At 39.3% G+C, this 22,429-nt stretch overlaps 1 protein-coding gene across 4 annotated transcripts; it reads left to right on the plus strand.

The window, feature by feature from the left end:
• The first annotated feature begins 1,262 nt into the window (after positions 1 to 1,262).
• ING3 (inhibitor of growth family member 3) lies at positions 1,263 to 19,523 on the plus strand. Of its 4 annotated transcripts, none has more exons than XM_027679125.1 (12): positions 1,263 to 1,402; positions 1,564 to 1,635; positions 5,834 to 5,934; positions 7,303 to 7,368; positions 9,928 to 10,024; positions 12,139 to 12,210; positions 12,493 to 12,612; positions 14,767 to 14,924; positions 15,250 to 15,440; positions 16,617 to 16,809; positions 17,873 to 17,911; positions 18,571 to 19,523. In XM_027679125.1, the coding sequence occupies exons 1-12, from the start codon at positions 1,375 to 1,377 to the stop codon at positions 18,685 to 18,687; spliced, it is 1,254 nt and encodes a 417-aa protein (XP_027534926.1). In that variant the 5' UTR covers positions 1,263 to 1,374; the 3' UTR covers positions 18,688 to 19,523. The 4 variants fall into 4 exon arrangements, with proteins under 4 accessions (XP_027534926.1, XP_027534927.1, XP_027534928.1 ...); XM_027679126.1 differs by having other exon boundaries at positions 14,866 to 14,924; XM_027679127.1 differs by lacking the exon at positions 1,263 to 1,402 and adding an exon at positions 5,429 to 5,651 and having other exon boundaries at positions 1,582 to 1,635; positions 18,571 to 18,687.
• The last annotated feature ends 2,906 nt before the right edge of the window (positions 19,524 to 22,429 follow it).

The raw sequence follows: 22,429 nt of genomic DNA on the forward strand, positions 1-22,429 counted from the left end.
CATTTGTATATATGGAACTGGTTGATATTTCTGGTTTGGCAGTACAGCATGGAAAGTGACCACTTTGGCACAGCACTTTTTTCGCAAAGTTGAGAATTTGTTATTATACCTTTTTCCTCCTCTATCTTTAATGACAGAAGAATTAAAAACATTTAGCTATAGTCTATGTATTCAACACATTGCTACCATCAGTCTACATACAGACTACATACAAAATTTATGCTTCAATTTCCAAAATTCAGTCATCTTTAGCTAACTACTCATGGTGTATGAACTTAACACATGATAATGTCATTTTCCCTTGGTCTTGACCCTCAAAAACATCCCATTAAGGTCTTTTACTCAGATATGGCTGAAACATCCACTTTCTCTCCTTGCTTGGATGTGTATGGTGCAGATGAGAACATGAAGAGAAGACAAAAAGTGCGGTGGAAAACAAGCCTGACCTGCTACAACAGTTCTCATGCTCGCACCTGACATCATGCGAGCCCCAAAAATTCCTTTCCTCAGTCAAAAACCTAATCTGGATAAATACACCAGTCCATGATTAGAGCAATACATATCAGCAATAAAAGAGTGATGAAATAAACTATTTGGGGGATTGAAATTGTGTGAAAAACCTCAGCTACAAACACTTTAAATTACTGCAAGAAGTGTTTTAACTGGATTGCAATAAATGCAGCTAATTTTTTTTTGCACTCTGAACAGCAACACTAAAGCCCGCGTTAAATTTCCACTGTCGTAAGGTGGTCACTGCCTGTGACCTGTGCTGAACTGAGAAGCTCTTTTACCTTAGGTCACTCGTGAGAAGACACAGATTGGAGCGATTTCATTAGTTTTGACATTTCTTATGCTTTTTATGCACTAATGCCGGCTGCCAGCATTTAAAACAACAACTTATAAACAAACAAAAGCCCCAAGTCTGGTCAAGAAGCTGCAAGTTTTCCCTTTCCATTCTCCTGACTTGCAGCGCCGCTGCAAGTCCTCCGGGGACGCTCCGGAGGGCCGGCGGCCAAGCGGGGCCGATAGGTGCTCCCGGCGAAGAATCCCGCGGCCCCTGCAGGGCCGGAATGCCCGCAGGGACCGCGGGAATGCCCCCAGGGCGGCGGACCGGCCGGGAGGATGCGGCATGGCGGGACGCGCCGCCTCCCCGCACACACACTACACTTCCCGTGAGGCCGCGGGCCGGCGCGCGGGCCGCGCCGTGCGTCAGCGCCGCGGGCAGCCAATCGCGGCGCGGCCGCTGCGAGCGCCGTCCGCCGCCAATGTTGTTTTCGCTGAGTCGAGGCGCGGGTGTTGTTGGCGGCGGCGCCATATTGGAAGGGACGAGCCCCCGCTCTCGATCAGCCCCTGGGCGCGGGCCCGGCCGCCGCCATGCTGTACCTGGAGGACTATCTGGAGAGTGAGTGTGTGCGCGGCGGGGACGCCGGGCGGCCGGGCACGGCACGTGCGGGGGAGCCGGGGGGAGCCGCGGCGAGGAGGCGGCGCCCCCCCCTCCCCCACGGCGGCGAGTGACTGACTGGCTCCCCCCCCCCTCTCTCCCGCTCCCCCGTGTCCCCGCAGTGATCGAGCAGCTTCCCATGGATCTGCGCGACAGGTTCACCGAGATGCGCGAGATGGACCTGCAGGTGCAGAGTACGTGAGTCCCGCCCCCGCCGCCTCCGCCCGCCCCCTCCGTGCCCGCCCCGCTCCGCCCCGCGGGCTCCGGCCCCACCGCCGCGCCCCCGCCGCAGGGCGGGAGAAACGGGAAGGCCGAGCGAGGAAGGAAGGAAGGAAGCGAAGCGGCGCCGCTCCGGCCCGTGCCAGCAGACCCGCTCGCTCCCCGCCGCCGCCCCCCGGCTGCCCCGCGGCTGTGTCACCCCCTGCCTGCCCCCCGCCCCGGCTCTCCGGCTGCTCTGGCACGGCTGGCGCCCCGGCTGTGCCGGGCGCTCTCGTTGTGTCCCGCGGGCTCTGCGGAGTCGCGGGAGGCGGCGCTGCGGAGCCGCCGGGGCGCTGCGAGGGGCGGGGCGCGCGCCCCCGGCAATGTCGCGACAGACCCGGGCCCGCCCCGACCCACGCCCGCCGCCGGGCCTCGGCACAGGGAAGATCTCACTGGAGCGGAGCTCCTGGGCTTGTGGTGCTCGCTAAGGCATTTTCTGTGGCACGTCCCAAACTCTTTAGATTTTTGATCCCTAAGAGCAGTGATGGTGGTTTGGAACATGAGTTGTGTCCCGCTCCTTCAGCAGGCAGCGGCGTGCTGTCCCTGAAACTTTCCAGCCAGCTCCCTTAAAATAGCACATGTGAAAGTGCTCTTTGTTCTGCCTCTCGTCCCCTAGCTGACACATAACCAAATATACTTTAGGTTTTATACAAGTTATATTTTAGATGCATATATATTTAATATAATTACATGTTTAGCATAAATATATATAATATAGTGTATATAAATACATATAAAAAGTATATTATTTATACTTTGAGTTTTCTACAAATATATTTTAGGTTTCTTTTAGATCACTGTATCTCTGCTTATATCCTGATGTAATACACTGCTTTATGCTGTTTTCAGGATGCACTGCCTTTCATCCTTTCTAATGCAATCTTATCTGGGACTTAGATGTCCTTTAATATCTAATTAGCTGTTGTGGTCATTTAACAGACAGTTAATATGGTGATCTGTAACTGTGATCCAAAGGTCTTCGTTAATGAAGCTGTTATTGCACAAGAGATGTGAGGAATCATCAATATAGAAGGGTTGGGCTATTGTAAAGAGGAATGAGAGAAAGACCAAAGGTTGAAATAACAGGGGAATGCTGTATAGGAATACACAATGCAGCACTAAGTGGGAACAGTTCTTGAAAACTGTAGTTTAACCTATAATATTTCAAAGTGCAGTCTTAGGCTTTCCCTTGGATATTTACTTTGGTAGACCCAGCAGGTCTGTTTAACAGACCCTGCTGACACACATAGAAGTGGCTATAGGATTTTTTTGGTATATTATGACCCAAGTGCTGTCTTGGGTTCAGTGCTTAAAGTTGTGGGAACAGTCATGGCTCCTTATGGGAGATAATCTCTCTGAAGTCACTATCACCAGGGAGCACCTGGAGAGGAGGTGAGCAGCTCACTGACTTAGGTAGTTTGGAATAAGTTCACAAATTTTACTTTTGTTCCATAGAGAGGCAAAGAAGCTAGTATGTTTTTTTTTAAGTGTGTTTCAGAATGGAGCCAGCTAGCATTGCCAAGGTTGCAGGAGTGTCATTTCCTCTTCTTTAACTGGAAACTAAATAACACTCCATATTGTATTGCTGGAAATAGCAAATGACACTGAATATTGTATACTAGGACCAACCTTGGGCACAGAGAAAAATTCTCTCAGACCTTAGTACTTCTGTTATTTTTACACAGTGAGTGACAGAGCATCCAAAGACATTTACAAAATTTCTGGAGTAGCATCTGTTTAACGTCAATTGCCAAACTGCCCGTTGAACCCTACATGCAAACCTGGAGGTTGTTCTCATGCTGTGATATAGTGACTTGCTGTGAAGATTCAGTGTCTTGAAAGTACTTGAAAACAGTAGTTTGATGAGTGACGCTGTCCCAGAAATCCACATGAGTTGTAAGTCAGAGACACCTGTGCTGCTCTGTTTTAGAGTCAGTGTTGACTTTATGTTCTGTCCTGTTTAGACCACTTGGACTCCTAATGGGGCAGGTGCTGCTGTTAGTTGTTGGAAATAACGAACCAGATGTACCTTCCGTATGTTCTGATAAGACTGCTGTGGGAAAAGCAAAGATCATCGGAGTTGTGACTTGACTCTTGAGCTTTAACTGAGCTCTACATGAAGCATAAAATATGTTTCTCTCTTTAGGTTCAAGTCATGGATTATCAGGCCTTTATGGTAAAACATAAAACTCTGGAAAAAAACCTCTCTTCTAATAGATTTTCTGGTAACTCCTTTAAGAAATCAAAGAAATTAGTATCTCAGAATATAGTATCAGAATTGGATTAAAAAGGCTGGGAAGAAGAAAAGGTGGTTGAACTTGAGCATACCAGAGAGAACTTTTCTTATAATTTGGTAGATCTGACCTTCACTTCCTTTGCCGTTTCTGCCCTTTTAGGAGAAACCAAATTTCTGTGGAAGTTTTCCCTTATGCAGTTTCACACAGACTGATAATGTGTCCTCAATAAAAAGTGAAGAGGAAAGATTTTTTTTTTGTCACTTCTTGTTTATGGAGCTCTTAGAATAACTATCACCTAAGGTATATGGGCTCTGGGATAGAAGGTAGAACATTTAGTTTGTTGGCTTTATGGACCGAATTGTTGTCATTTGGTCAAAGAGCAAAGATTTTAGAAGCCTCCACATAAAGCGTGTGCTTCTTGATTGCCTTTCAGGCTTCTTAACTTTCTCCCTGGATAACACGGTGCAAGTGGAAAATGCTCATTGTACAGATTCTCCCATCTTTAGCCTGTTTTACACCAAAACTGTGAATGCTTTGTTTGTCTGTGTCTAAACAAAGTTGATGTGAGCCTGTGTCACAACTGTTATGGCTTGGGATTAATGGTGTGAGTTGTTAGGTTCCTATTGGGTTTTGTGCTGGATGTTCCCAGCATAGGGAAAATTAATGAATGTTTTTGATCATTTAGTATGAATGATTTTTGGTTATTTACATAAATAGTTTTAGCTGTGAATTTTCAGAGAGTGAAAAGACCTTTGGCCTCTGTTGGATTTTAAGAGTTAGTCATACTGTCATTCATGAGCTTCTTGAACTAGATAATTCACTTTCATTTTTTTTTTTGGCAAGAGATGATGCCCATCATGTAATTTGGTTTTGATGGTGGTTTCTGGAAAGTTTTTTAGCTGTTTTACATCCAGAACCTGAAGTCTAGGTAGTTTGTGGGTTGTCACACTCAATTTGAAACTGCTGTCTGGGCAGCGTTGCTGAGAGTGCTGTGAAAAAAAAATCAGTATTGTCATCTACCCTGACACTAGCAAGGCTGTCAAAGCAGGTTTGACTGAGGCAGCTGTACGTTTTTGGAAATATGGAAGCTGTTGTGTGCACAACTGTTGAAGTGGTAAACTCAGTGGGAGAAGTGTGAAGGGAAAGGGAAGGGAATCCCTGTTACTGTCTTGATATACAACAAAAAAAAACCCTTGTAGTTGACATTTTCCTCTCTAGAGATAGTTAATGTTAAAAAATTGGTGGTTTTATTTTTTGCCCTTACAATATTTCTAAACTTCATGTAAATGAGAATCCTGTCCAAATAGTATTTCATCAGTGATTTACCCCTGTGGGGATGGGGGAATAACTTGTGCTTTGCCCTTACCCTTCCTAGCATACAATGGAGAGGGCCTTGATTTAAAGGCAGTGACTTTACTCTTCAGTTGTTCTACCTTTTTGAGGCACTAATTTTTTTCAATTATTTGGTTTTGTATTTGACTGTTTCTCTTAGGAGAATATTTTGTTTCCTGCTCAGTTTGTAACTGGCTAGAATGTTCCAAAGTCAGCAATCTAGAGCCCTGGGTGAGGAGTTTGGGTCGTGCTTTAAGTCACTACCACTGCTCTTAGGGACAAAAAACCTTTAGAACTTGGAGTCCTGCCTGTCCCATGCTGGAGAGCACAAGAACCTTGATGAGAATCCTACCAGAATGCAATTCTGCTTCTTGGAAATGAAGGTAAATATTTCCCTCCGCTGTCCACTGTCGCTTGGTTGTTTTGGTTTTTTCTTTTTTTTCCTCTCTAATAGTTTGCACCTCAGTCCTGTCAACTTTGTTTGAGAAAAAAAATCTCCCATTATTTCCTAATGTTTATGTACATGAGAAGATAATATTTGTCTTAATCTTTTCCTATGCTACAGATGCAATGGATCAGCTTGAGCAGAGGGTAAATGAATTTTTTATGAACGCAAAGAAAAACAAACCTGAATGGAGAGAAGAACAAATGACATCAATCAAAAAAGTAAGGATATCACAGGAGTGGGTAACATTTTTCTTTTGCGTATTAAGATAACCTTAGGAAAAAATAACTTATGACTGATGGAGACTTAAGTGTTCAGAACTACGCTTTCCCTTGGGCTTTCATAGAGATGGATAGAACTACCTCAGAGGAGGAAAATGACTAAAAAGTTTCTTTAATCAAGCATTTCTCTCAAGTTTTACGCAGTATTTGCTAGCATTTTAAAAATTATGATCCTGAAATGGTGAGGAAACCAGGTACTAAATTTTCAGCTCAGATTTTTTGTTTCTCCTTGTGTGACATGAAGTTGTGTAAGTTAATTTGCTTTCTTTTAGAGGATAATTTTCAAGCTAGATTTAGCATTTTCTGTGATTCTGCCTCTGTCCTTTTATATGTTATATATATGGTATATGTAGCTTGAGGGAGGGAGGAGTAAGAAGATGGATGTGTTCTATCTTTCACTACTTGGGCATTGGTGGTGGTATTTTTTGCAATGTAGTCCATCATTTGGTTGGGAGAAAATCCTCTGTAGTTTCTACTTCAGCCTCTTATTTGGTTGTTTACTTCTTTAATTAATGCAAATAGATTTCTGGGGTTTTTTTTAAAAAAAAGGCAAAGCTCTAACTTCCCTAGAGTAAATGAAAATTTGCTTTTGACTTTAGTTGAACCAAAATTTCAAGTAGTTTTCGTCTAAGCAGGATACTATTCACTGGAAATTGAGAATTAAAAGACAGTAAAATCTGTTTAAGTCTAAAGTAAAACCATGTGAAAACATATTTTTTAAAAAAAATGTTTTGTCAATGAATTTTCATTGGTTAGAGCAGATTTTTAAATTGGATTGCTTCAGTCAAGTTACACTTATGAGTTATAGAAATTTATTTTAAAATAATTTAAAATATATACAACATTGTTTCTATTTAACTGCAGTGTTGGAAGGGCCTCCCTGTACAGTACTGTTCAGCATCTTTTTGAAGAGCAGTAGGATCTGCCGTGGTCCTAAAGATCTGTAGGAATTAAAAGACATAATCTCATTTTAAGTCCATAACCTTATGCAGTGTAATATAAAATAAATCCAGGATTGTTTCTTTTCTTGTAACATTTCTTGCAGAAATATAAATATCACTGTAGGAGGAGGTGTCCCCATCTTGTAGTTTGCTTGTTCTAAGGCCCAGACAATAAATTGTTATATATTACATCTCTCATTTAAAATTTAGCTGATTGTTGTTTACAGTAAAGTTTCACAGGCTTTCTCAAAATTGACTTGAATTTCTCCTTTTAGCTTATAGTTTGTGTTGGATAACAATAGCTTAAAATTAGTAGTGGAAATTAATTTAGTTATGTTCATAATTTAAAAAAAATTCTCTTTAACAGGATTATTATAAGGCTTTGGAAGATGCAGATGAAAAAGTGCAACTGGCTAATCAAATATATGATCTGGTAAGTGGACACAAGACTTGTGGTGAATTACCTAAATTTATGGCCTAAGGAGTTCTAAGTATTTTGATAAGCATTACAGCTGTGCTACCTGTACTTCTGTGTCATCTACATACAGATATTTTGCTGATGAAAGAAACATTTAATGTTTTATTGACTTTTAAGAATTTTGTTATTTTGGTAGTAAGTGTCACTTAAATACAAAACAAAGAAATAAGCTTAGAAATCGTAAGGTTTTAATGCATAGCTTTGGCCTGTTTAGGAAACTGGTTGAAAGAGTCCTTCAGGATGCAGTCTTTAGGGCAAAGGAGTCCAGGAAGTCTGGACATTGTTCAGTAAGGAAATCTTAAATATACGGGAGCAGGCTGTCCCCAAGTGCCAAAAAAGAAGCCAGTGGGAAAGAATGCTTGCTGGGCTAAATAGAGAGCAATAGCTTTAACTCAGGGAGAAAGAAGAGAGTGTATCATCTTTGGAAGAAGGGCCAGGCAACTTGGGAGGGCTACAAGGATATTGTGAGTATATGCAGGGAGAAAATTAGAAGGGCCAAAGCCCAAGTAGAACTTAAAACTGGTTACTGCTACAAAAGACAATAAAAAATATTTTATAAATATATCAGCAACAAAAGGAGGGCTGAGGAAAATCTCCACTCTTACTGGATGCAAGGTACTTAATGCCTTCTTTGCCTCAATCTTTAATAACAAGACCAGTTGTTCTCAGGGTAACCAGCCCCCTGACCTGGGGAGCAGAATGATGTCCCCATAATCCAAGGGAAATAGTCAGTGACCTGCTATGCCACTTGGACACACAAAAGTCTATAGCCCTGATGGGTTCCACCCGAGGGCACTGAGGGAACTGGTGGAAGAGCTCACTGAGCCACTTCCAGTCATTTAGCAGAGGTCCTACATGATTGGAAATTAGCAAATGTAATGCACATCTACAAGAAGGGTCGGAAAAAGGATCCGGGAAAGTAGAGGCCTGTCAGCCTGACTTCAGTGCTGGGGAAGGTCATGGAGCAGATTGTAAGGGTCTCATAAAGCTATCACGATCCCAGCTATGGGGGCAGAAACTGGAATGATTTATTGAACATGCGAACGCTGTTTAAGGGTCTTGGGGGCTTAACATCCTAATGAGGAGGCAGGGTTATTCCAAACAGGGGTTTCCACAATCTATGCAAATCTATGTTTCCAGTAACAGGGGTGACATAAGGGGAAAAACGGATTTACATTTTTTGGATCCAGTATTTACATTTCGGGGAAAAAGGATTTGATATTTCCAGTAAGCAAGATTATACTGGGGAAAGGTGGTTAGCTTTTCCCAAAATAAGGATTTACACAGGGAGGGAGAAAACAATGAGATATCTGATAGCATCATGCAAAGTCTCTCTACTTCCTGCTGGGGGAGATCAGGACAATCCACATGAAATGAATGTCAATGGATCTTGTCGGGTCTTTTAGATGATGTTTTTTTCCAGCCCCTGTGGCCTAAGGTTTCCTGTTTAATCCTAGCACTTCCTTTTCTGTTGGACTGCACAGCAGATCATCTTGAGAGCCATCCCGCAGCACAAGCTGGACAGCGAGGGGGACCAGGTCCAGACAGTACGGGTTTAGGAAAGGGAGGTCCTGCTTGAATGACCTGATCTCCTCGTTTGACAAAGTGACCTGATTAGCAGATGAGGGAAAGGCTGTGGATGCTGTCTGCCTGGACTTTAATAAACCCTTTAACACTGTTTCCTACAACATTCTTCGGGGGAAACTGACTGCTCCTGGCTTGGACAGGTGCACTGTTGGCTGGGTAAAAAACTGGCTGGATGGCCAGGCCCAGAGAATAGTGGCATGTGGGTTTTGAAGTTTAAGTATATTTACTTTACATTTTCTCAGACCCTGCAAGTCACACTGCACGCAAATGTAGTAGACATAAAACAACTGCTTTAGTTTCACAGAAGCTAACCAAAAGTTTGTTCCAGAAGTCAGCACTTATACCCTCTCGTTTGGTTAGCTGGTAACTGGAAAAACCTGTTCAGTTTTTAATAGAGACAGATATATTTTCCTGGATGACTGCAGACGTAGAAAGCATTTGCAACATAGTGTTTCTTTTCATGATAGTAAGTTCGGGGTTTTTTTTGTTAATTTTTAGTACCCAAGAGCACGTCATGGTTTACTCAAATGCACAGGAATCTCTACACTGTTACTTAAGACTCAATTTCCCCAAAGCAGCCCAACCTCTTCTAAAGCTCATGTCATGTACTGTTCTTTCTCTTCTCCTTTGTATTCACATATCCACAGCACCTCCAAGTCCTCTTCATCTTTTTTCACAAAAGAGACACTTAATGACAGTGTGTTGGATCACTGCTTATGCTGTTTTGGTGTTAACACCAGTGTTTCTGCTGAGTGAGGGAAATGGAGGTGACCAAGAAGATACGCTTCTGTGTGTTACTGTACATGCTTAGTGCTGCATGGCATAAAATTGCTGGAAGGGAAATACTTAGCAAGTCTGAAATTAAGGGTGTAGATGTTCATGTTCCAGAACTGGATGCTATTTATTGTTGGTTTGTCTAAAAAACAGGTGGACCGTCATTTGAGAAAATTGGACCAGGAACTCGCTAAATTTAAAATGGAACTTGAAGCAGATAATGCTGGAATCACAGAAATATTAGAGAGACGTAAGTATGCATGATTTTCTTTAACAACTTGACACACTTTCTGTCAATTTGCAAAATTAAAATATCATACACTTGTTAGTGGCAGGCAGTATTCCCACTTGTTTTAAAACTGTGTTTTAACCCACTTTTCATCAGTGATTCTCAAATTTTAGTTTCAACATCAATTTTTACCAGTGAAGTCAAGATACAACTGAGTAATTAGAATAACTTTTTCACGCAACTGTTGCACTTGTGAATTGGTGACTGTATCTGACAGATGCAGAATTCTTTAAACCAGTTTTTACTGACTGGAGGTATTCAGACAAGTACTTCAGTATAAGCCTGTCACCTACCCAGTTGCAAGTGTACTATTTCTTCCTTCAATTGATTGCCACCACATTGAGGAGGGTCTTTAGTTTATTTTAGTTCTAGGTGTGGAATATCAAATACAGTTAGATACTTATTTTTTTGAAGGGCTGAGAATGGGTTGTTTTTTAATGGTGTAGTGAGGGAAGAGCATTTTAGGTAAGAAACCTGCATGTTGAACAAATATAGCAATGCTGGTGTTAAGAATGTGAACAAAAATGTGATGTGACAGCTTTTTTGACCAACTTGGTGTAGAAGAGTCTGGCATTTCTGTACGCGTCAGCATTTAAACATCAAGTTTGGATGTGATTATGACATGTTTTCTGAGTTCATTTAATTACTGTGATTATGGAGGCAGTGGTTGTCCTCATAGCCAAAGATAGTGAAAAGTAACTTAAATCACTTGAGGATATTGGGAATAAATATTCTTTCTTGGAACTTTTTGTGGCTTTGTTATATAAATTGGGAGTTTTGGATATTTTATTTGTAATTGCTATTACAAATAACAGGCACAAAGAGAAAACTGTAAATTAAATGCTTTTAATGAACTAGCAACTACAGAAAATGATTAGTTTATTTTAGTTGAAATCCCAGCTGTTTATCTTCTGCTGAGCTATGTGTTTGGAGAGGTTGCTAGGTAGCATTTCAAGAACTCAGAACAGAAAAACACCAAACTGCATGTGGCTTCTTTAAGGTTTGTTTGGGTTTGGGTTTTCTTTGTTTGTTTAAATAAAGCTAAATGTAGAAGCCTGTAAATTTTTTCACTTTCAGAATAAATACATATAGCTGAGGTTCCGCCAGAGGGCAGCCTTTGGGCGAGTTGATGATGTGATTGAAGTTTGCTCAGCCAAAATAGCTCGTTATGCTTTGAACTTCTTCTAGAATAATTTTTTTAAGCTTTTGTAATACAGTTACGTATTACTCATATACTCATGTATTTCAGTGCTTTTTGAAAGCACTGAAAAAAGTAAAGAAATGTTGAAGCTACAGATTTTGAAAAATGAATGTCACTTGCTTTCTTGAATGGTCTGCTATGTAAACATGAGTTAGAAGATATTGCAGCTACTTCATATTTTTTTTGCCAGAGATTGATGCACAAGGTGTTGTGTATTGTGCTAATGGAAATTTATAGTCAAAAGTCTCTCCCGTGCTGTAATTATTTAGCCTCATCCTATAAGAAATATTATTCCTCGATGTAGACTTGCATTTGTGCCTCACCGACTTCGTAGGTGGTTATTTTTCTTTGTATTTTAAGCATTAGGAAAATTTGGATAATAGTAGTGAAGCCCTTCCTGTTGAATGTTAAATCATCTGGAAATACATTGCTGTTGCTTCCATTTTGACAAGATGGACTCAGTGGGACAAAATGTCTTGTTTACATACTTGACCTGTTACATTTTTCAATGCATATTGGTGGAGATTGTCAGTAGTTTTGGTGTCGCTGTCCCAATCACCACCAGCTTGTGTGCAACTCATTTGAATAAGTGGCATGTTGAGGGCAATATTGTTTGTTCTCCTTATTTACCTTGATTTTAACTTCTTGATTTCAATAGTTAAACACTCGCATTCACCAATTTTTAAAACTAATATCACTGGCTCCTGGTTGTACTGTAGGAAGGGTTTCAACTCTAGCAAAAATTCTTATGATTAAAATAAATATAACTGCATAGTGATTTGATTAATATTATAAAGATTCACTTAATATCTAAAAGTCAAAAGCATGGCAATGACAACTCTGACATTTTCCTAACCTTTTCACCCTTTCTTAGGGTCTCTGGAGCTGGATACACCATCACAACCTGTGAATAACCATCACGCCCATTCTCATACTCCAGTAGAGAGTAAGTATTTGAGACTTTAAAAAAATGGCCACTTTTTATGTTTCCCTTTTTTTTTTTTTTTTTGAGTAGTATTAGGAAAAAAATATTCCGAATTTTTTTCCTTCCAGACATTTCAGGGGAAAAAAAGGCATAATAAATGATAATAATGTCTGTTAAGAAGAAGTGCAAGAATGAAATAGTAAGGTTTTGCTAGTGGAAATTAGTTGAAAGTGCTGGTTTTTTAGTTTGACTTTCAAGCTGAATAGGTTTTACATTTAAGTTCCCTCCATTTGTTTCATTTAGAAAGGAAACACAATCCATCTTCTCACCACAGTACAACAGATCATGTTCCTGAAAAGAAGTTTAAATCTGAAGCTCTTCTATCTACCCTGACTTCAGATGCTTCTAAAGAAAATACACCAGGTAATCCTAATTGTCTTTCCTTTCATTGGTTTTAAATTAAAAGAAGAGAAACTTTTGAGTTAATCTTTTGAAATCACAGAATGGGTAAGGTTGGAAGGGACCCTAGTGGGTCATCTGGTTTAACCTACCTACTCCAAACAGTGTTATCCCAGATCACGTTGCACAGGATTGTGTCCAGACGGTTCAGAGATATCTCCAGTGAGGAAACTCTACAACCTCTCTGGGCAATCTATTCCAGTGCTTGGTCACTCACACAGTAAACAAGTGCATCCTTATACTCCAGTGGAACTTCCTGGGCATCATTTTCTGCCTGTCACCTCTTGTCCTATTGCTTGGCACCACCTAGAAGAACCTGGCTTCATCCTCTTGACACTCTTCCTTCAGATACTTATGTACATTGTTGAGGTCCCCTCTCAGTTGTCTCTTCTTGAGACTGAACAGGCACAATTCTCTCAGCCTTTCCTCATAAGAGAGATTCTCCAGTCCCTTAATCATCTTCATAGCCATCTGCTAGACCTGCTCCAGGAGCTCCTTGTCTCTTGTATCGAGGAGCCCAGAACTGGGCACAACACTCCCAATTTGGCCTCACCAGGGCTGAGCAGAGGGGCAGGATCACCTCCCTTGACCTGCTGGCAATGGTCTTCCTAAGAACCTTCCAGTTCTTGGCCACACGGGCACACTGCTGGCTCATGGACAGCTTGTAGTCCACCAGGACCCCCAGGTCCTTCTCCACGGAGCTGCTTTCCAGCAGGTTGACCCCAGCCTGTACTGGTACAGGGGGTTATTCCTCCCCAGGTGCAGGACCCTGCACTTCCCTCTGTTGAATTTCAGAAGGTTCTTCTCTGCCCATCTCTCCAACCTCTCAAAGTCCTTTTGAAGGGCTGCACAGAACTCTGGGATATTGGCCACTCTGCCTGGCTTTGTGTCATCAGCGAACTTGCTAAAGAGGAATCTGCCCCCTCATTCAAGTCATGGATAAATAAGTTATACAGTACTGGGCCCAGTATTGAACCTTGGGGGACACCACTAATCACAGCCTCCAACTAGACCCTGTGCCATCAATAATGACCCTCTGGGATCTGCCATTCAACCAGTTTTCAATCAAAGGCTCATACCCTTTCCTCTGGGATTTTCAGTCACTTGAAACATGAGATACTGTAGGCATTGTTACTCATCTGTGTTGTCCATGAAGCAGGTCGGTTATGTTGTCATTTAACAACTGTATGTTGGCTGTTCCTTTTTATTTACACTGCTTCAAAGAAAATAACAGTACGATTTCATTCAGCCAGTAGTAGAAATATAAGAGATCAATGCATTATTGCTTTGGGAAAAAGAAATGCATGAAACAATTTCCAAAGTAAGGGAAAAGAATTTTCACACCTCTTTTTTTTAAAGTGTTGGTCTGACATGGCATTTGGCTACAATAAAATAAAATTCTTTCATGTATTGTCTATGTCAAAAGAGGCAAGAAGCCTGTTGGTGAATAAAAAAAAACCCACAACTTTCTGCCCATTTTCAAAATTTAGGCGTTTCTTAGTTTCTTTTCTGAAAATAAAAGATTATGAGAGGTTATAGTAAGTAAACTAACTACCTTATGTTTTGGAATTTAGCATTGTTCATCAGTTTTAAGTAGTCTCCCTCATACCTGTTTCACTTTACTTTTGAAGGATTTTCACATGAAGTTGCAAATAGAATGTAACTATGAGCAGCTGTCATTCTGTAGATGGCCACGGAAATCTGTGTTGCATTAAAACTGTGATTTGTAGTTTTTAGAATTAAGATTGGTAAAGTTTTACTTCAGAAACAGTATAGGTGTACAGTCAAATTCTTACTTTCTTGATGGTTAGTCAGCATTGTTTCAATATCGACAGATACAGCAGCTGTTCTTTGATAGCGGAGTAGGATAGTGAGAGCTGTCTTTCTAAAAGGACTCCTTGCACATGAGCATAGAGAGGGAACAAACGTTGGGTTTTTTTCCCTTAAACAAATACTGTCTATGTCAAATTACTTTTAAAACCTTTTTTTGAAATTATTAGACTGCTCTGATGCGTAAACAGAGTTCCTACTCTTTCACTGGTTGTCATATATAACTTCTTAAAATGCAAAGGAATTTAGTTTCATTTTGAATTTCATAAATGTGTTCTATTCATCAAGGGTGTCGAAACAGTAATTCATCATCCTCTTCCAACAATGCATACAATACAAACTCTTCTCAACCATTGGCATCATATAACCTGGGCTCATTATCTTCAGGATCCGGGGCCGGTGCAATTACCATGGCAGCAGCTCAAGCAGTGCAAGCCACGGCACAGGTAATGTCAAAATGTTCTTGTCACTCTGCCATCTGCTATTGATTAAGAAGAAAGGCTAGTGACTTTATTTTTTTTTAAATCTGAATTCCCATGATCACTTTCAGCTTTTGTTTATATGCCACAGTTTCATCCTGTATAAATTGCCTAAAGGGACAGCTTGTTTTCTGGCTTTTCCTGGGGGATATTCTTACACATTTTACTGCTTACTCTACATCGCTTTGTTAACAAGGTAACTAACGAACCTGTGCAAATAATTAGCAGTTAGCAGTTGTCTTATGTAAGAGCTTTACTGTGTAATCTGATACAATACCAGTATTCCTTTTAGATGAAGGAGGGAAGACGAACATCCAGTCTAAAAGCCAGCTATGAAGCATTTAAAAACAACGATTTTCAGCTTGGAAGAGAATTTTCACTGTCCAGAGATTCAGCTGGATATTCGTCATCAGCTCTGGCATCTACGTTAACACAGACATTAAGTTCATCAACCACAGATTCACGAAGTGGCAGAAAAAGCAAGTAGGTTTTCTTACTTGTTGACTGCACTTATAGCTTTTAAGGCAGCTAAGCTTTCTCTTAAAAGTCATGGGCCATAATAGAAATACTTTGTATTTAATATCTGTGAGGGAGGATCAGCAGAAGGCAGTTATTGCCTGCTGGCCATTTTTTTTCAGGGCTGTGTTCTTTAGTCCTCTCACTTCTTTTCATTTAAGCAAACACACTCCAAGTTTGTAAATAAATGTGTTGATTTGCTTTTTTATCTGTGATACAGTCAAGGTTCTTCCCTCATTTTTTTGTGTTCTGGAGAGATTTGACCAAACAGCAAATGTTGGGAATTACCATGCAATGGTTGGTAGATGGTTTTGAAATAATCTGCAGATTTGCTTCATGCCAGATCACAAATAAATGCAACACCTTCTGATGGCTGATCATCTAGGACAGGAAATGGACTGAATTTTATTTCTGATTAAAATTAAGTTTTAAAACATTTTAACCAACAGTGTCACAACACATGGTGACTGCAGTCACAACTTGTACTTGAAATAATTTGTCTCAAAATTCCCATCCTTTTAAACTGACACGAGTTTTTTTCTTTATACAAATTTATGTGTGTTCACAGCTCAGTTAATAATACTGTTTTAGAAGATTTTTAATCTATACACAGATTTAGTGTCAGATCTCATCTATAAGCAAAAGCATAAAATTTTTACTCTGTCACCATTCCTATGGAGTGATTGGTGATGCTTGAGTGGAGGTTAACAGAGAATCAGTCATTTTCAAAACAGTTACCTGTTGTACATGACATATGACATTATTTATATGTAAATTTCTGTTTCATTTGTAATATAATTTTTATGGGGACTTGACACCAAGGCTGTTAGTGGAAAATTTTGTGAAGAAAAGCATTCATTAAAGCCATTTGACAGTTTAGAGCTGTAAAATTCCATTGATTAAAACAGTGTATTTTGCACTTGTAAGCTGGTATGACTTGTTTCCTTTTCCAAAGAGCATTCAGTGGGTCCATTCCAGTGCTTGCAGTAGTTGAATGAAATCTGTTAGCAAATGATGCTTTGGATTTACATACTGCAGTATTTCAGAGTTAATAAAGTACTTGTTTAGTGATTCTTTCACTTGGCAGGAAATAAATTTAAATCATGTATGCCGTTTTTTCTGTTTTGTTTTTCCTTTCCTCAGAAACAACAACAAATCCTCAAGTCAGCAGTCCTCGTCATCTTCTTCTTCTTCCTCTCTATCATCATGTTCTTCTTCATCTGCACTAGCACAAGAACTGTCTCAGCAAACAGCAGTAATACCAGAGTCTGATTCTAATAGCCAGGTCGACTGGACCTATGATCCAAATGAGCCACGTTACTGCATTTGTAATCAGGTAAGGATAGCCTCCAGCCTGAAATACAACTAGAACTGCTGGTTTGATGTAATTGAACTTTCTTCTCTGGTTTCTAATTTTAAAACATTGTGGTTTTACCCTTGAAATTCTGATCCGTTTTTATTTACTTACTGGTGCTACAAATATTATCAACTCAAGCTAAAAGTGGTCAGTTTTCTAGTGATGTGACATACCTGGAGTGTTTAAAATCTGTTAGTGGAGACTTCAGAAATAATTAAATTAAAAATGGAAAGAGATATCAGTGAATGTAGTTAAAATGTTAAGTTAGTAAGGAATTTGTCTGTTTTCTCCAACTTCCTCATAGAAAGCCAAAACCACCAAACAAACCAAACAAAAAAAAAACCCACCAAAACCCAAAATATCCCATAAACTTAAAAAAGCCCAAACAACCAACAAAAAACTAATTTTAGATAAGCTATCCAGAGAATGAATGACAACATGAGAAACTTACTTAAAATGCGTGTTCTTATATCAAACACTTTTAAGAGAGTTGACTTTTTTTAGAGTTTATAGATTTCTGTAATTCTCTTTTAAAATATTTGATTGTTTCAAATAAAGTGCTTGAAATTGTCATGTATGCAAAGGAAATGGCAGACATCAATATAATCTTGAGAACTAGGCTGATAACATACTGAGCACTGTTGTTTTCATCAAAATGTACTTCATTCAGGCTTTGAGTGGTGACCTTTCTATCCAACCTGAAGTATGCAGATGCATCTTCTTTTGCACAAACAATTTTTGAAAATCAATTCACTATGAACAAGGTGGTGTTTGGATTGTGTAACAAAAGCCCCGCACAGGCCATTCACTTAAGAGTGAAGAGGATCCTTAAGAGAGATGACTCTCGTGGGTCCCTTCCAATATCCTTCCAGAATATTCTGTGATATCTGTGATATCTGTGAGAAGAAAAATCAAAATGTTGTGGCTGCTGTTAATGGACAGACTCCTTAAATGAAAAAACTTGAATGTTAACCCTTTGAAAATGTTAATTGCTTTTAATTAATAATACAATTATTAAAAATGGATTTTTTTTTCTTACTAGGTGTCCTATGGTGAAATGGTGGGCTGTGATAACCAAGATGTAAGTAACAAAGTTCAAAGGGTTCATGAGAGGCTTGTGCATGTAATTATTGTTTGCAGAAGTTACTTTTTTTTTAGAGTTGGTTTTTGAATAGATTTTTTTAGAGTAAAGTGCATATGTTTTGAACCACCCTTCAGGAAACTTCTCATTTCTCCTCACAGTTCAGGTTCTTTTAGAAACCTTCAGCCTTTACTGGGTTCAAAAAAGCCCTAGTTCAAAATGCCATTTATTTCTCTGAATGTTTAGCTATGTTTGGCTAATAATAGTTGTCCTCTTCAAATAAAAAAGTTTTAAAAGAGCAGTTGAATGTAATCATGTATTTACTGGGACACTGCATTTAAACAGAAATGCGTGATAAGATTATTTTGTGTCACTTAGTATTGTCAAACTAAGCCTTTCAAAGCAAAACATATTTTGCTCTGTTATGTGAGTCCATATATGAGTCCTAGAATTCTTATCACTCTCCTTAGTTTATCGAGTGTATGTTAGAGACCGAGATCTTCATCTCTTGTCATTTTGTCCTGTGATTTGTATGAAAAGCAGAATCTATGCTTTTTACTCGTGTTTCATTTTCATAGAATTGTATTTCTGATAGGCACTGTGAAAAAAAACCCACCAAAAACAAATCCCAAACCATCTCTTTAACTCTCTTTTTATAGTGTCCTATTGAGTGGTTCCACTATGGATGTGTTGGACTGACAGAAGCACCAAAAGGGAAATGGTACTGTCCACAGTGTACAGCTGCAATGAAGAGAAGAGGCAGTAGACATAAATAAGTTTCTTCATCTGGAAAACAAATTGTGTACTAAAGGTTTTATAGAGGACTTAGGAGGGGAGGGGGAACTCTCACAACACCTCCTTGCAACCACTGAAGAGTTAACATAGCAGTCATAGAATGGTTGGGGCTTAATGGAAAGGACCGTAAAGATCATCTAGTTCCAACCCCCAGTCGTAAGATCATGAATTATTGGTTTTGCTAGTTGTGTTTTAACATTCTAAGTAAATTATTTACGCACCTTGATGTGCTACAGATACTATTCCAATGAGCCTTGGATTATTCCAGTGGCCAACATATGCAGACATTTGTACTATCAAACCATTTTCTCTAAGCACTGGGCATTCTACAATTATTTAATCATCAAAGAATTCCGATAAGTCAAGGTTTTAAATGTATGTTTTATATACAAGAGATATATTCTGCTGCATGTACTGTACTCAAGAACTGTTACGTAACACTATGTATATAAATGGTGCAAAAAGTCAGTGCTTCTGAAAAGAAAAAGAGACAATGTTTTTAAAATGCCTTTATAGCTTTGGTTCTTTATGAAACTTAATTCAGCAGGCTGAAGAAAATGGTTCTTGTATACAGCGGGCTGTTGTCCTTTAGGGTACTCGAGTATGTAAAAACAAAAAAAAATGCTGTAGAATAAAATAAACTTGTGCCATTAGTCTTTATATGTTTCTGCTCCAGAGAAGGCGGGGCCATAAGAGTAAAAAAAGGTGTTAAAGTGACAATAAATTTTTATACCAAATGTGTTTATTTTTTTGTGCAAGTAATCCTTTAAATTTGAATTGTATTAGGTGTAAAATAAAACAACCTCAACTCTTCAAATTAATGTTTTCTGTACATTTGTCAGAAAAAAGGTCTGTTTCTGAAATGGTTTCACTAACAAATTTCCTTTTATTGTTTTTCTGTGGCTGTTTCATCCAGCAGCACTGAACAGAAACAGGGTTTTTACTCCTATTTTCTAATTTCCTCCTTTTATCTGCTATTAAAAAAAATACACTTTCCCATTGGAGTAAAGATTTTACTTCAGGCTGGAGGAGTGTGGCCTTCATGTGGTAGCTTTCCAGACCCGTGAAGAGGAGGAGAAGAGAGGGAGAGAAGCAGTGTTACGTTGCATGACCATGCAAATACTGTCAAGGGAATAAAAACAGACAGGCCCATTAGTAGTAGTAGTATGTGCAAAGAATGAAACCAGGATTCTGTCACAGCATATTTTTTTTTAATGAAGGAAGTAGGCATTTAAAGTCTATGAACTGGAGAAAAGTATATGTGTAAGAAGGGAAATATGATTATGGATGATAAATAGACTTTGGTAAAAGAATAGGGTAGAAGTTGGGGAAAATAAACATCAAAGAGCAGTTTAACTAAGGTTCCATTAAAACTGGGAACTGAACCCACTGTATATATTTCTGTGGAAATCGCAGTCTGAAAAAAACCACTTGAGGACTAGAATATCTGCTTTTAAGTGAGGCTTTTGAGACAATGGAGATAACGAGTTGTTTCTTCTGTGGGAAACTAGTGCCATGCTATGATTTGAAATTAAATAAGCAACCAGTAAGGCAGACTCCCCTTAGACTGAATGTCTTTATGGCTATGAAGTTAGTCCATTGAGAATTAAGACCATATATAGCAAAATCTCTCACTCTGGTGGTAACCACACCTAACAGAAAACAAATCCAAATAATAATTTCAGTTTTTAGTGTGAGCATTGGATCACTGTTTTGCTGGAGAATATAAATTATTTTTTCATTGGCAAATGAGTTAGAGAAATCACAGGAGGAAAAATCTCACTTTAGTATTTTGTGTCAAAGTTAAGAAAATAGAAATGAACAAATATGAAAAATGTGGAAAAATTTGCAATACCTAAGTCAAAGATGTAGAACAATAAAATCTGTACATGCTTATTTTTTTTCTAAACAAGAGAGGCTTACAGGTCAGCAGGTGATCAGAGTGTAAATGCACTGAGTAGTATGAATATTTCCATATTAAGAATGTTCATGTCTCATGGTCAATAGAGTTGCTAGACACTTCCCTGAATAGACAAGTACGGGTGTTTAGGTGAGGTCTCTCATTAAAGCTTTGTAAAACAGTGATGCACTGGTTGAAGAGTATGAGTCCTTTAATTGGGACATTGGGCCATCCACATGGCTATTTGCAAAATAGAATAATAAAGAATAAAGGAGAAAATTAGTAATACTCCCAACATGCTGTTAAAGGAGAACAGGACTCTGCTGCTCAACAGATACATAACAGATCAGTTAAAGAAGTCTAAACAGTAACAGAATGTTTGCAATTAGGTTGTATTCTCAAAAATAATAAAAATGGAAAGTGCTAAAGCAGCAGACAAATCTCATGATACTGAGAGTCTGATAAAGTAGATGTATTTCAACATTTTACTAAAATAACACAAATATAAAACAATATATACTAAAATAACATAAATATAAAACAATATATAAAATAATACTGAGTTCTCACTTTACCTGCAACTTGGTCTTCTGAAGTAGCTATTGCTGTGTACCAAAGTGATTTTGGAGTTACCTAGGTAATTTTACGGAAACCTCAGCTCACTGCTCAGCAGCAGGTCAGACAAGTGCTAAGAATGACTCAGTAGGAGATAAAGAATAAAACAGAAAACAGTTTTATGTTGTGTAAATTGATGGTGCACTTAGGTCTTAATGTAGTGTAAAATTCTGGTCTGCTCCATTACAAAAAGGCAGCAGAGCTAGGAGAAAGCTCAAATAGGAGGATCAAAGCAGCCAAAAGCTTTGTAATGACAACACAACTGAGAAGCAGATGAATTGTCTGGGACTCTTGTGGATGAGACAGAGGCAGCTCAGTGAGGATGTAACAGGGATCTGTAAATTCAGAAGTGATGTGGAAAAGGTGTGCCTTTTGATACAATAAGTAATCTGGAGGTAGCCAGTCCAAAGTAAAAAAATGAGCAGCATTTTTTCACACGTGGCATGCTTACATTACAAAACGGGACACACAGCAAAGATACCTGGATCAGAAACTCACTGAAGACTGATCACTGGGAAGTCAAGAGAGTTTGTAACTTGTAACCAGAGAGGTGTTCCAGGCTGACTGACAGTCCTGCAATCCTCATAGCCTCGTGGCATAGACCACTGAATGCTCTTTGATACCAGACGCAAGGTTAGGCAACCCTCTGGCATTATGCAGTGCAGCTGCTTTCAGTTTCATCTCAATGCTCCAGGATTTGGGTGGCCTTTTAGGATGAGGAGGTATTTGTAGTATCACAAACTGAGAGCCAATGTGCTAAGAGCTGTAATAGAACAAAATGTGGTCTATGCCTTGTAAACAGTATTGTGTGTTTGCACTGGGGAGCTGTAGGTTTTATTTATTCTAGATCTGAAATTAAAAAGGAAGAAGAAATACATTTATGCTTCCTGATCTGAAAATCCCACTAGGTTGTCCCTCTGAATAGCATAGGATAATTTGCATTCTTGTCTTCTTTACTGAATTTTGCAAAATATTGTTTAACTGTACACGTACAGATCAGAAAATCTGAGGTTTCCCTTTTCTGTTCCCCCTCACCAGGGAGGTACTTTCCACTACAAGCTTTCCACTACATCTCACTTCTCATCCTGCTGGAATGTCAGGACCATACACTTTTTTTCTTCAACAGAGGTAACCTTCGGCTTGGCAACAGAGAGTTCAGTACTGCACTTAGACAAAAAATCTCCAAGAAGCAGAATTGCAAGAGGAAT

Source organism: Neopelma chrysocephalum, unplaced genomic scaffold (genome assembly GCF_003984885.1).
Source record: "Neopelma chrysocephalum unplaced genomic scaffold, ASM398488v2 Primary Assembly neopelma1_45, whole genome shotgun sequence".
NCBI classification, from domain to species: Eukaryota; Metazoa; Chordata; class Aves; order Passeriformes; family Pipridae; genus Neopelma; species Neopelma chrysocephalum.

Bases quoted from the DNA above. Each gene is read 5' to 3' on its own strand.
- ING3 (XM_027679125.1), top strand. From the start codon at position 1,375: ATGCTGTACCTGGAGGACTATCTGGAGA. The intron at 1,403-1,563 runs GTGAGTGTGTGC...GTGTCCCCGCAG, and splicing joins CCTGGAGGACTATCTGGAGA to TGATCGAGCAGCTTCCCATG. The intron at 14,925-15,249 runs GTAATGTCAAAA...TATTCCTTTTAG, and splicing joins CAGTGCAAGCCACGGCACAG to ATGAAGGAGGGAAGACGAAC.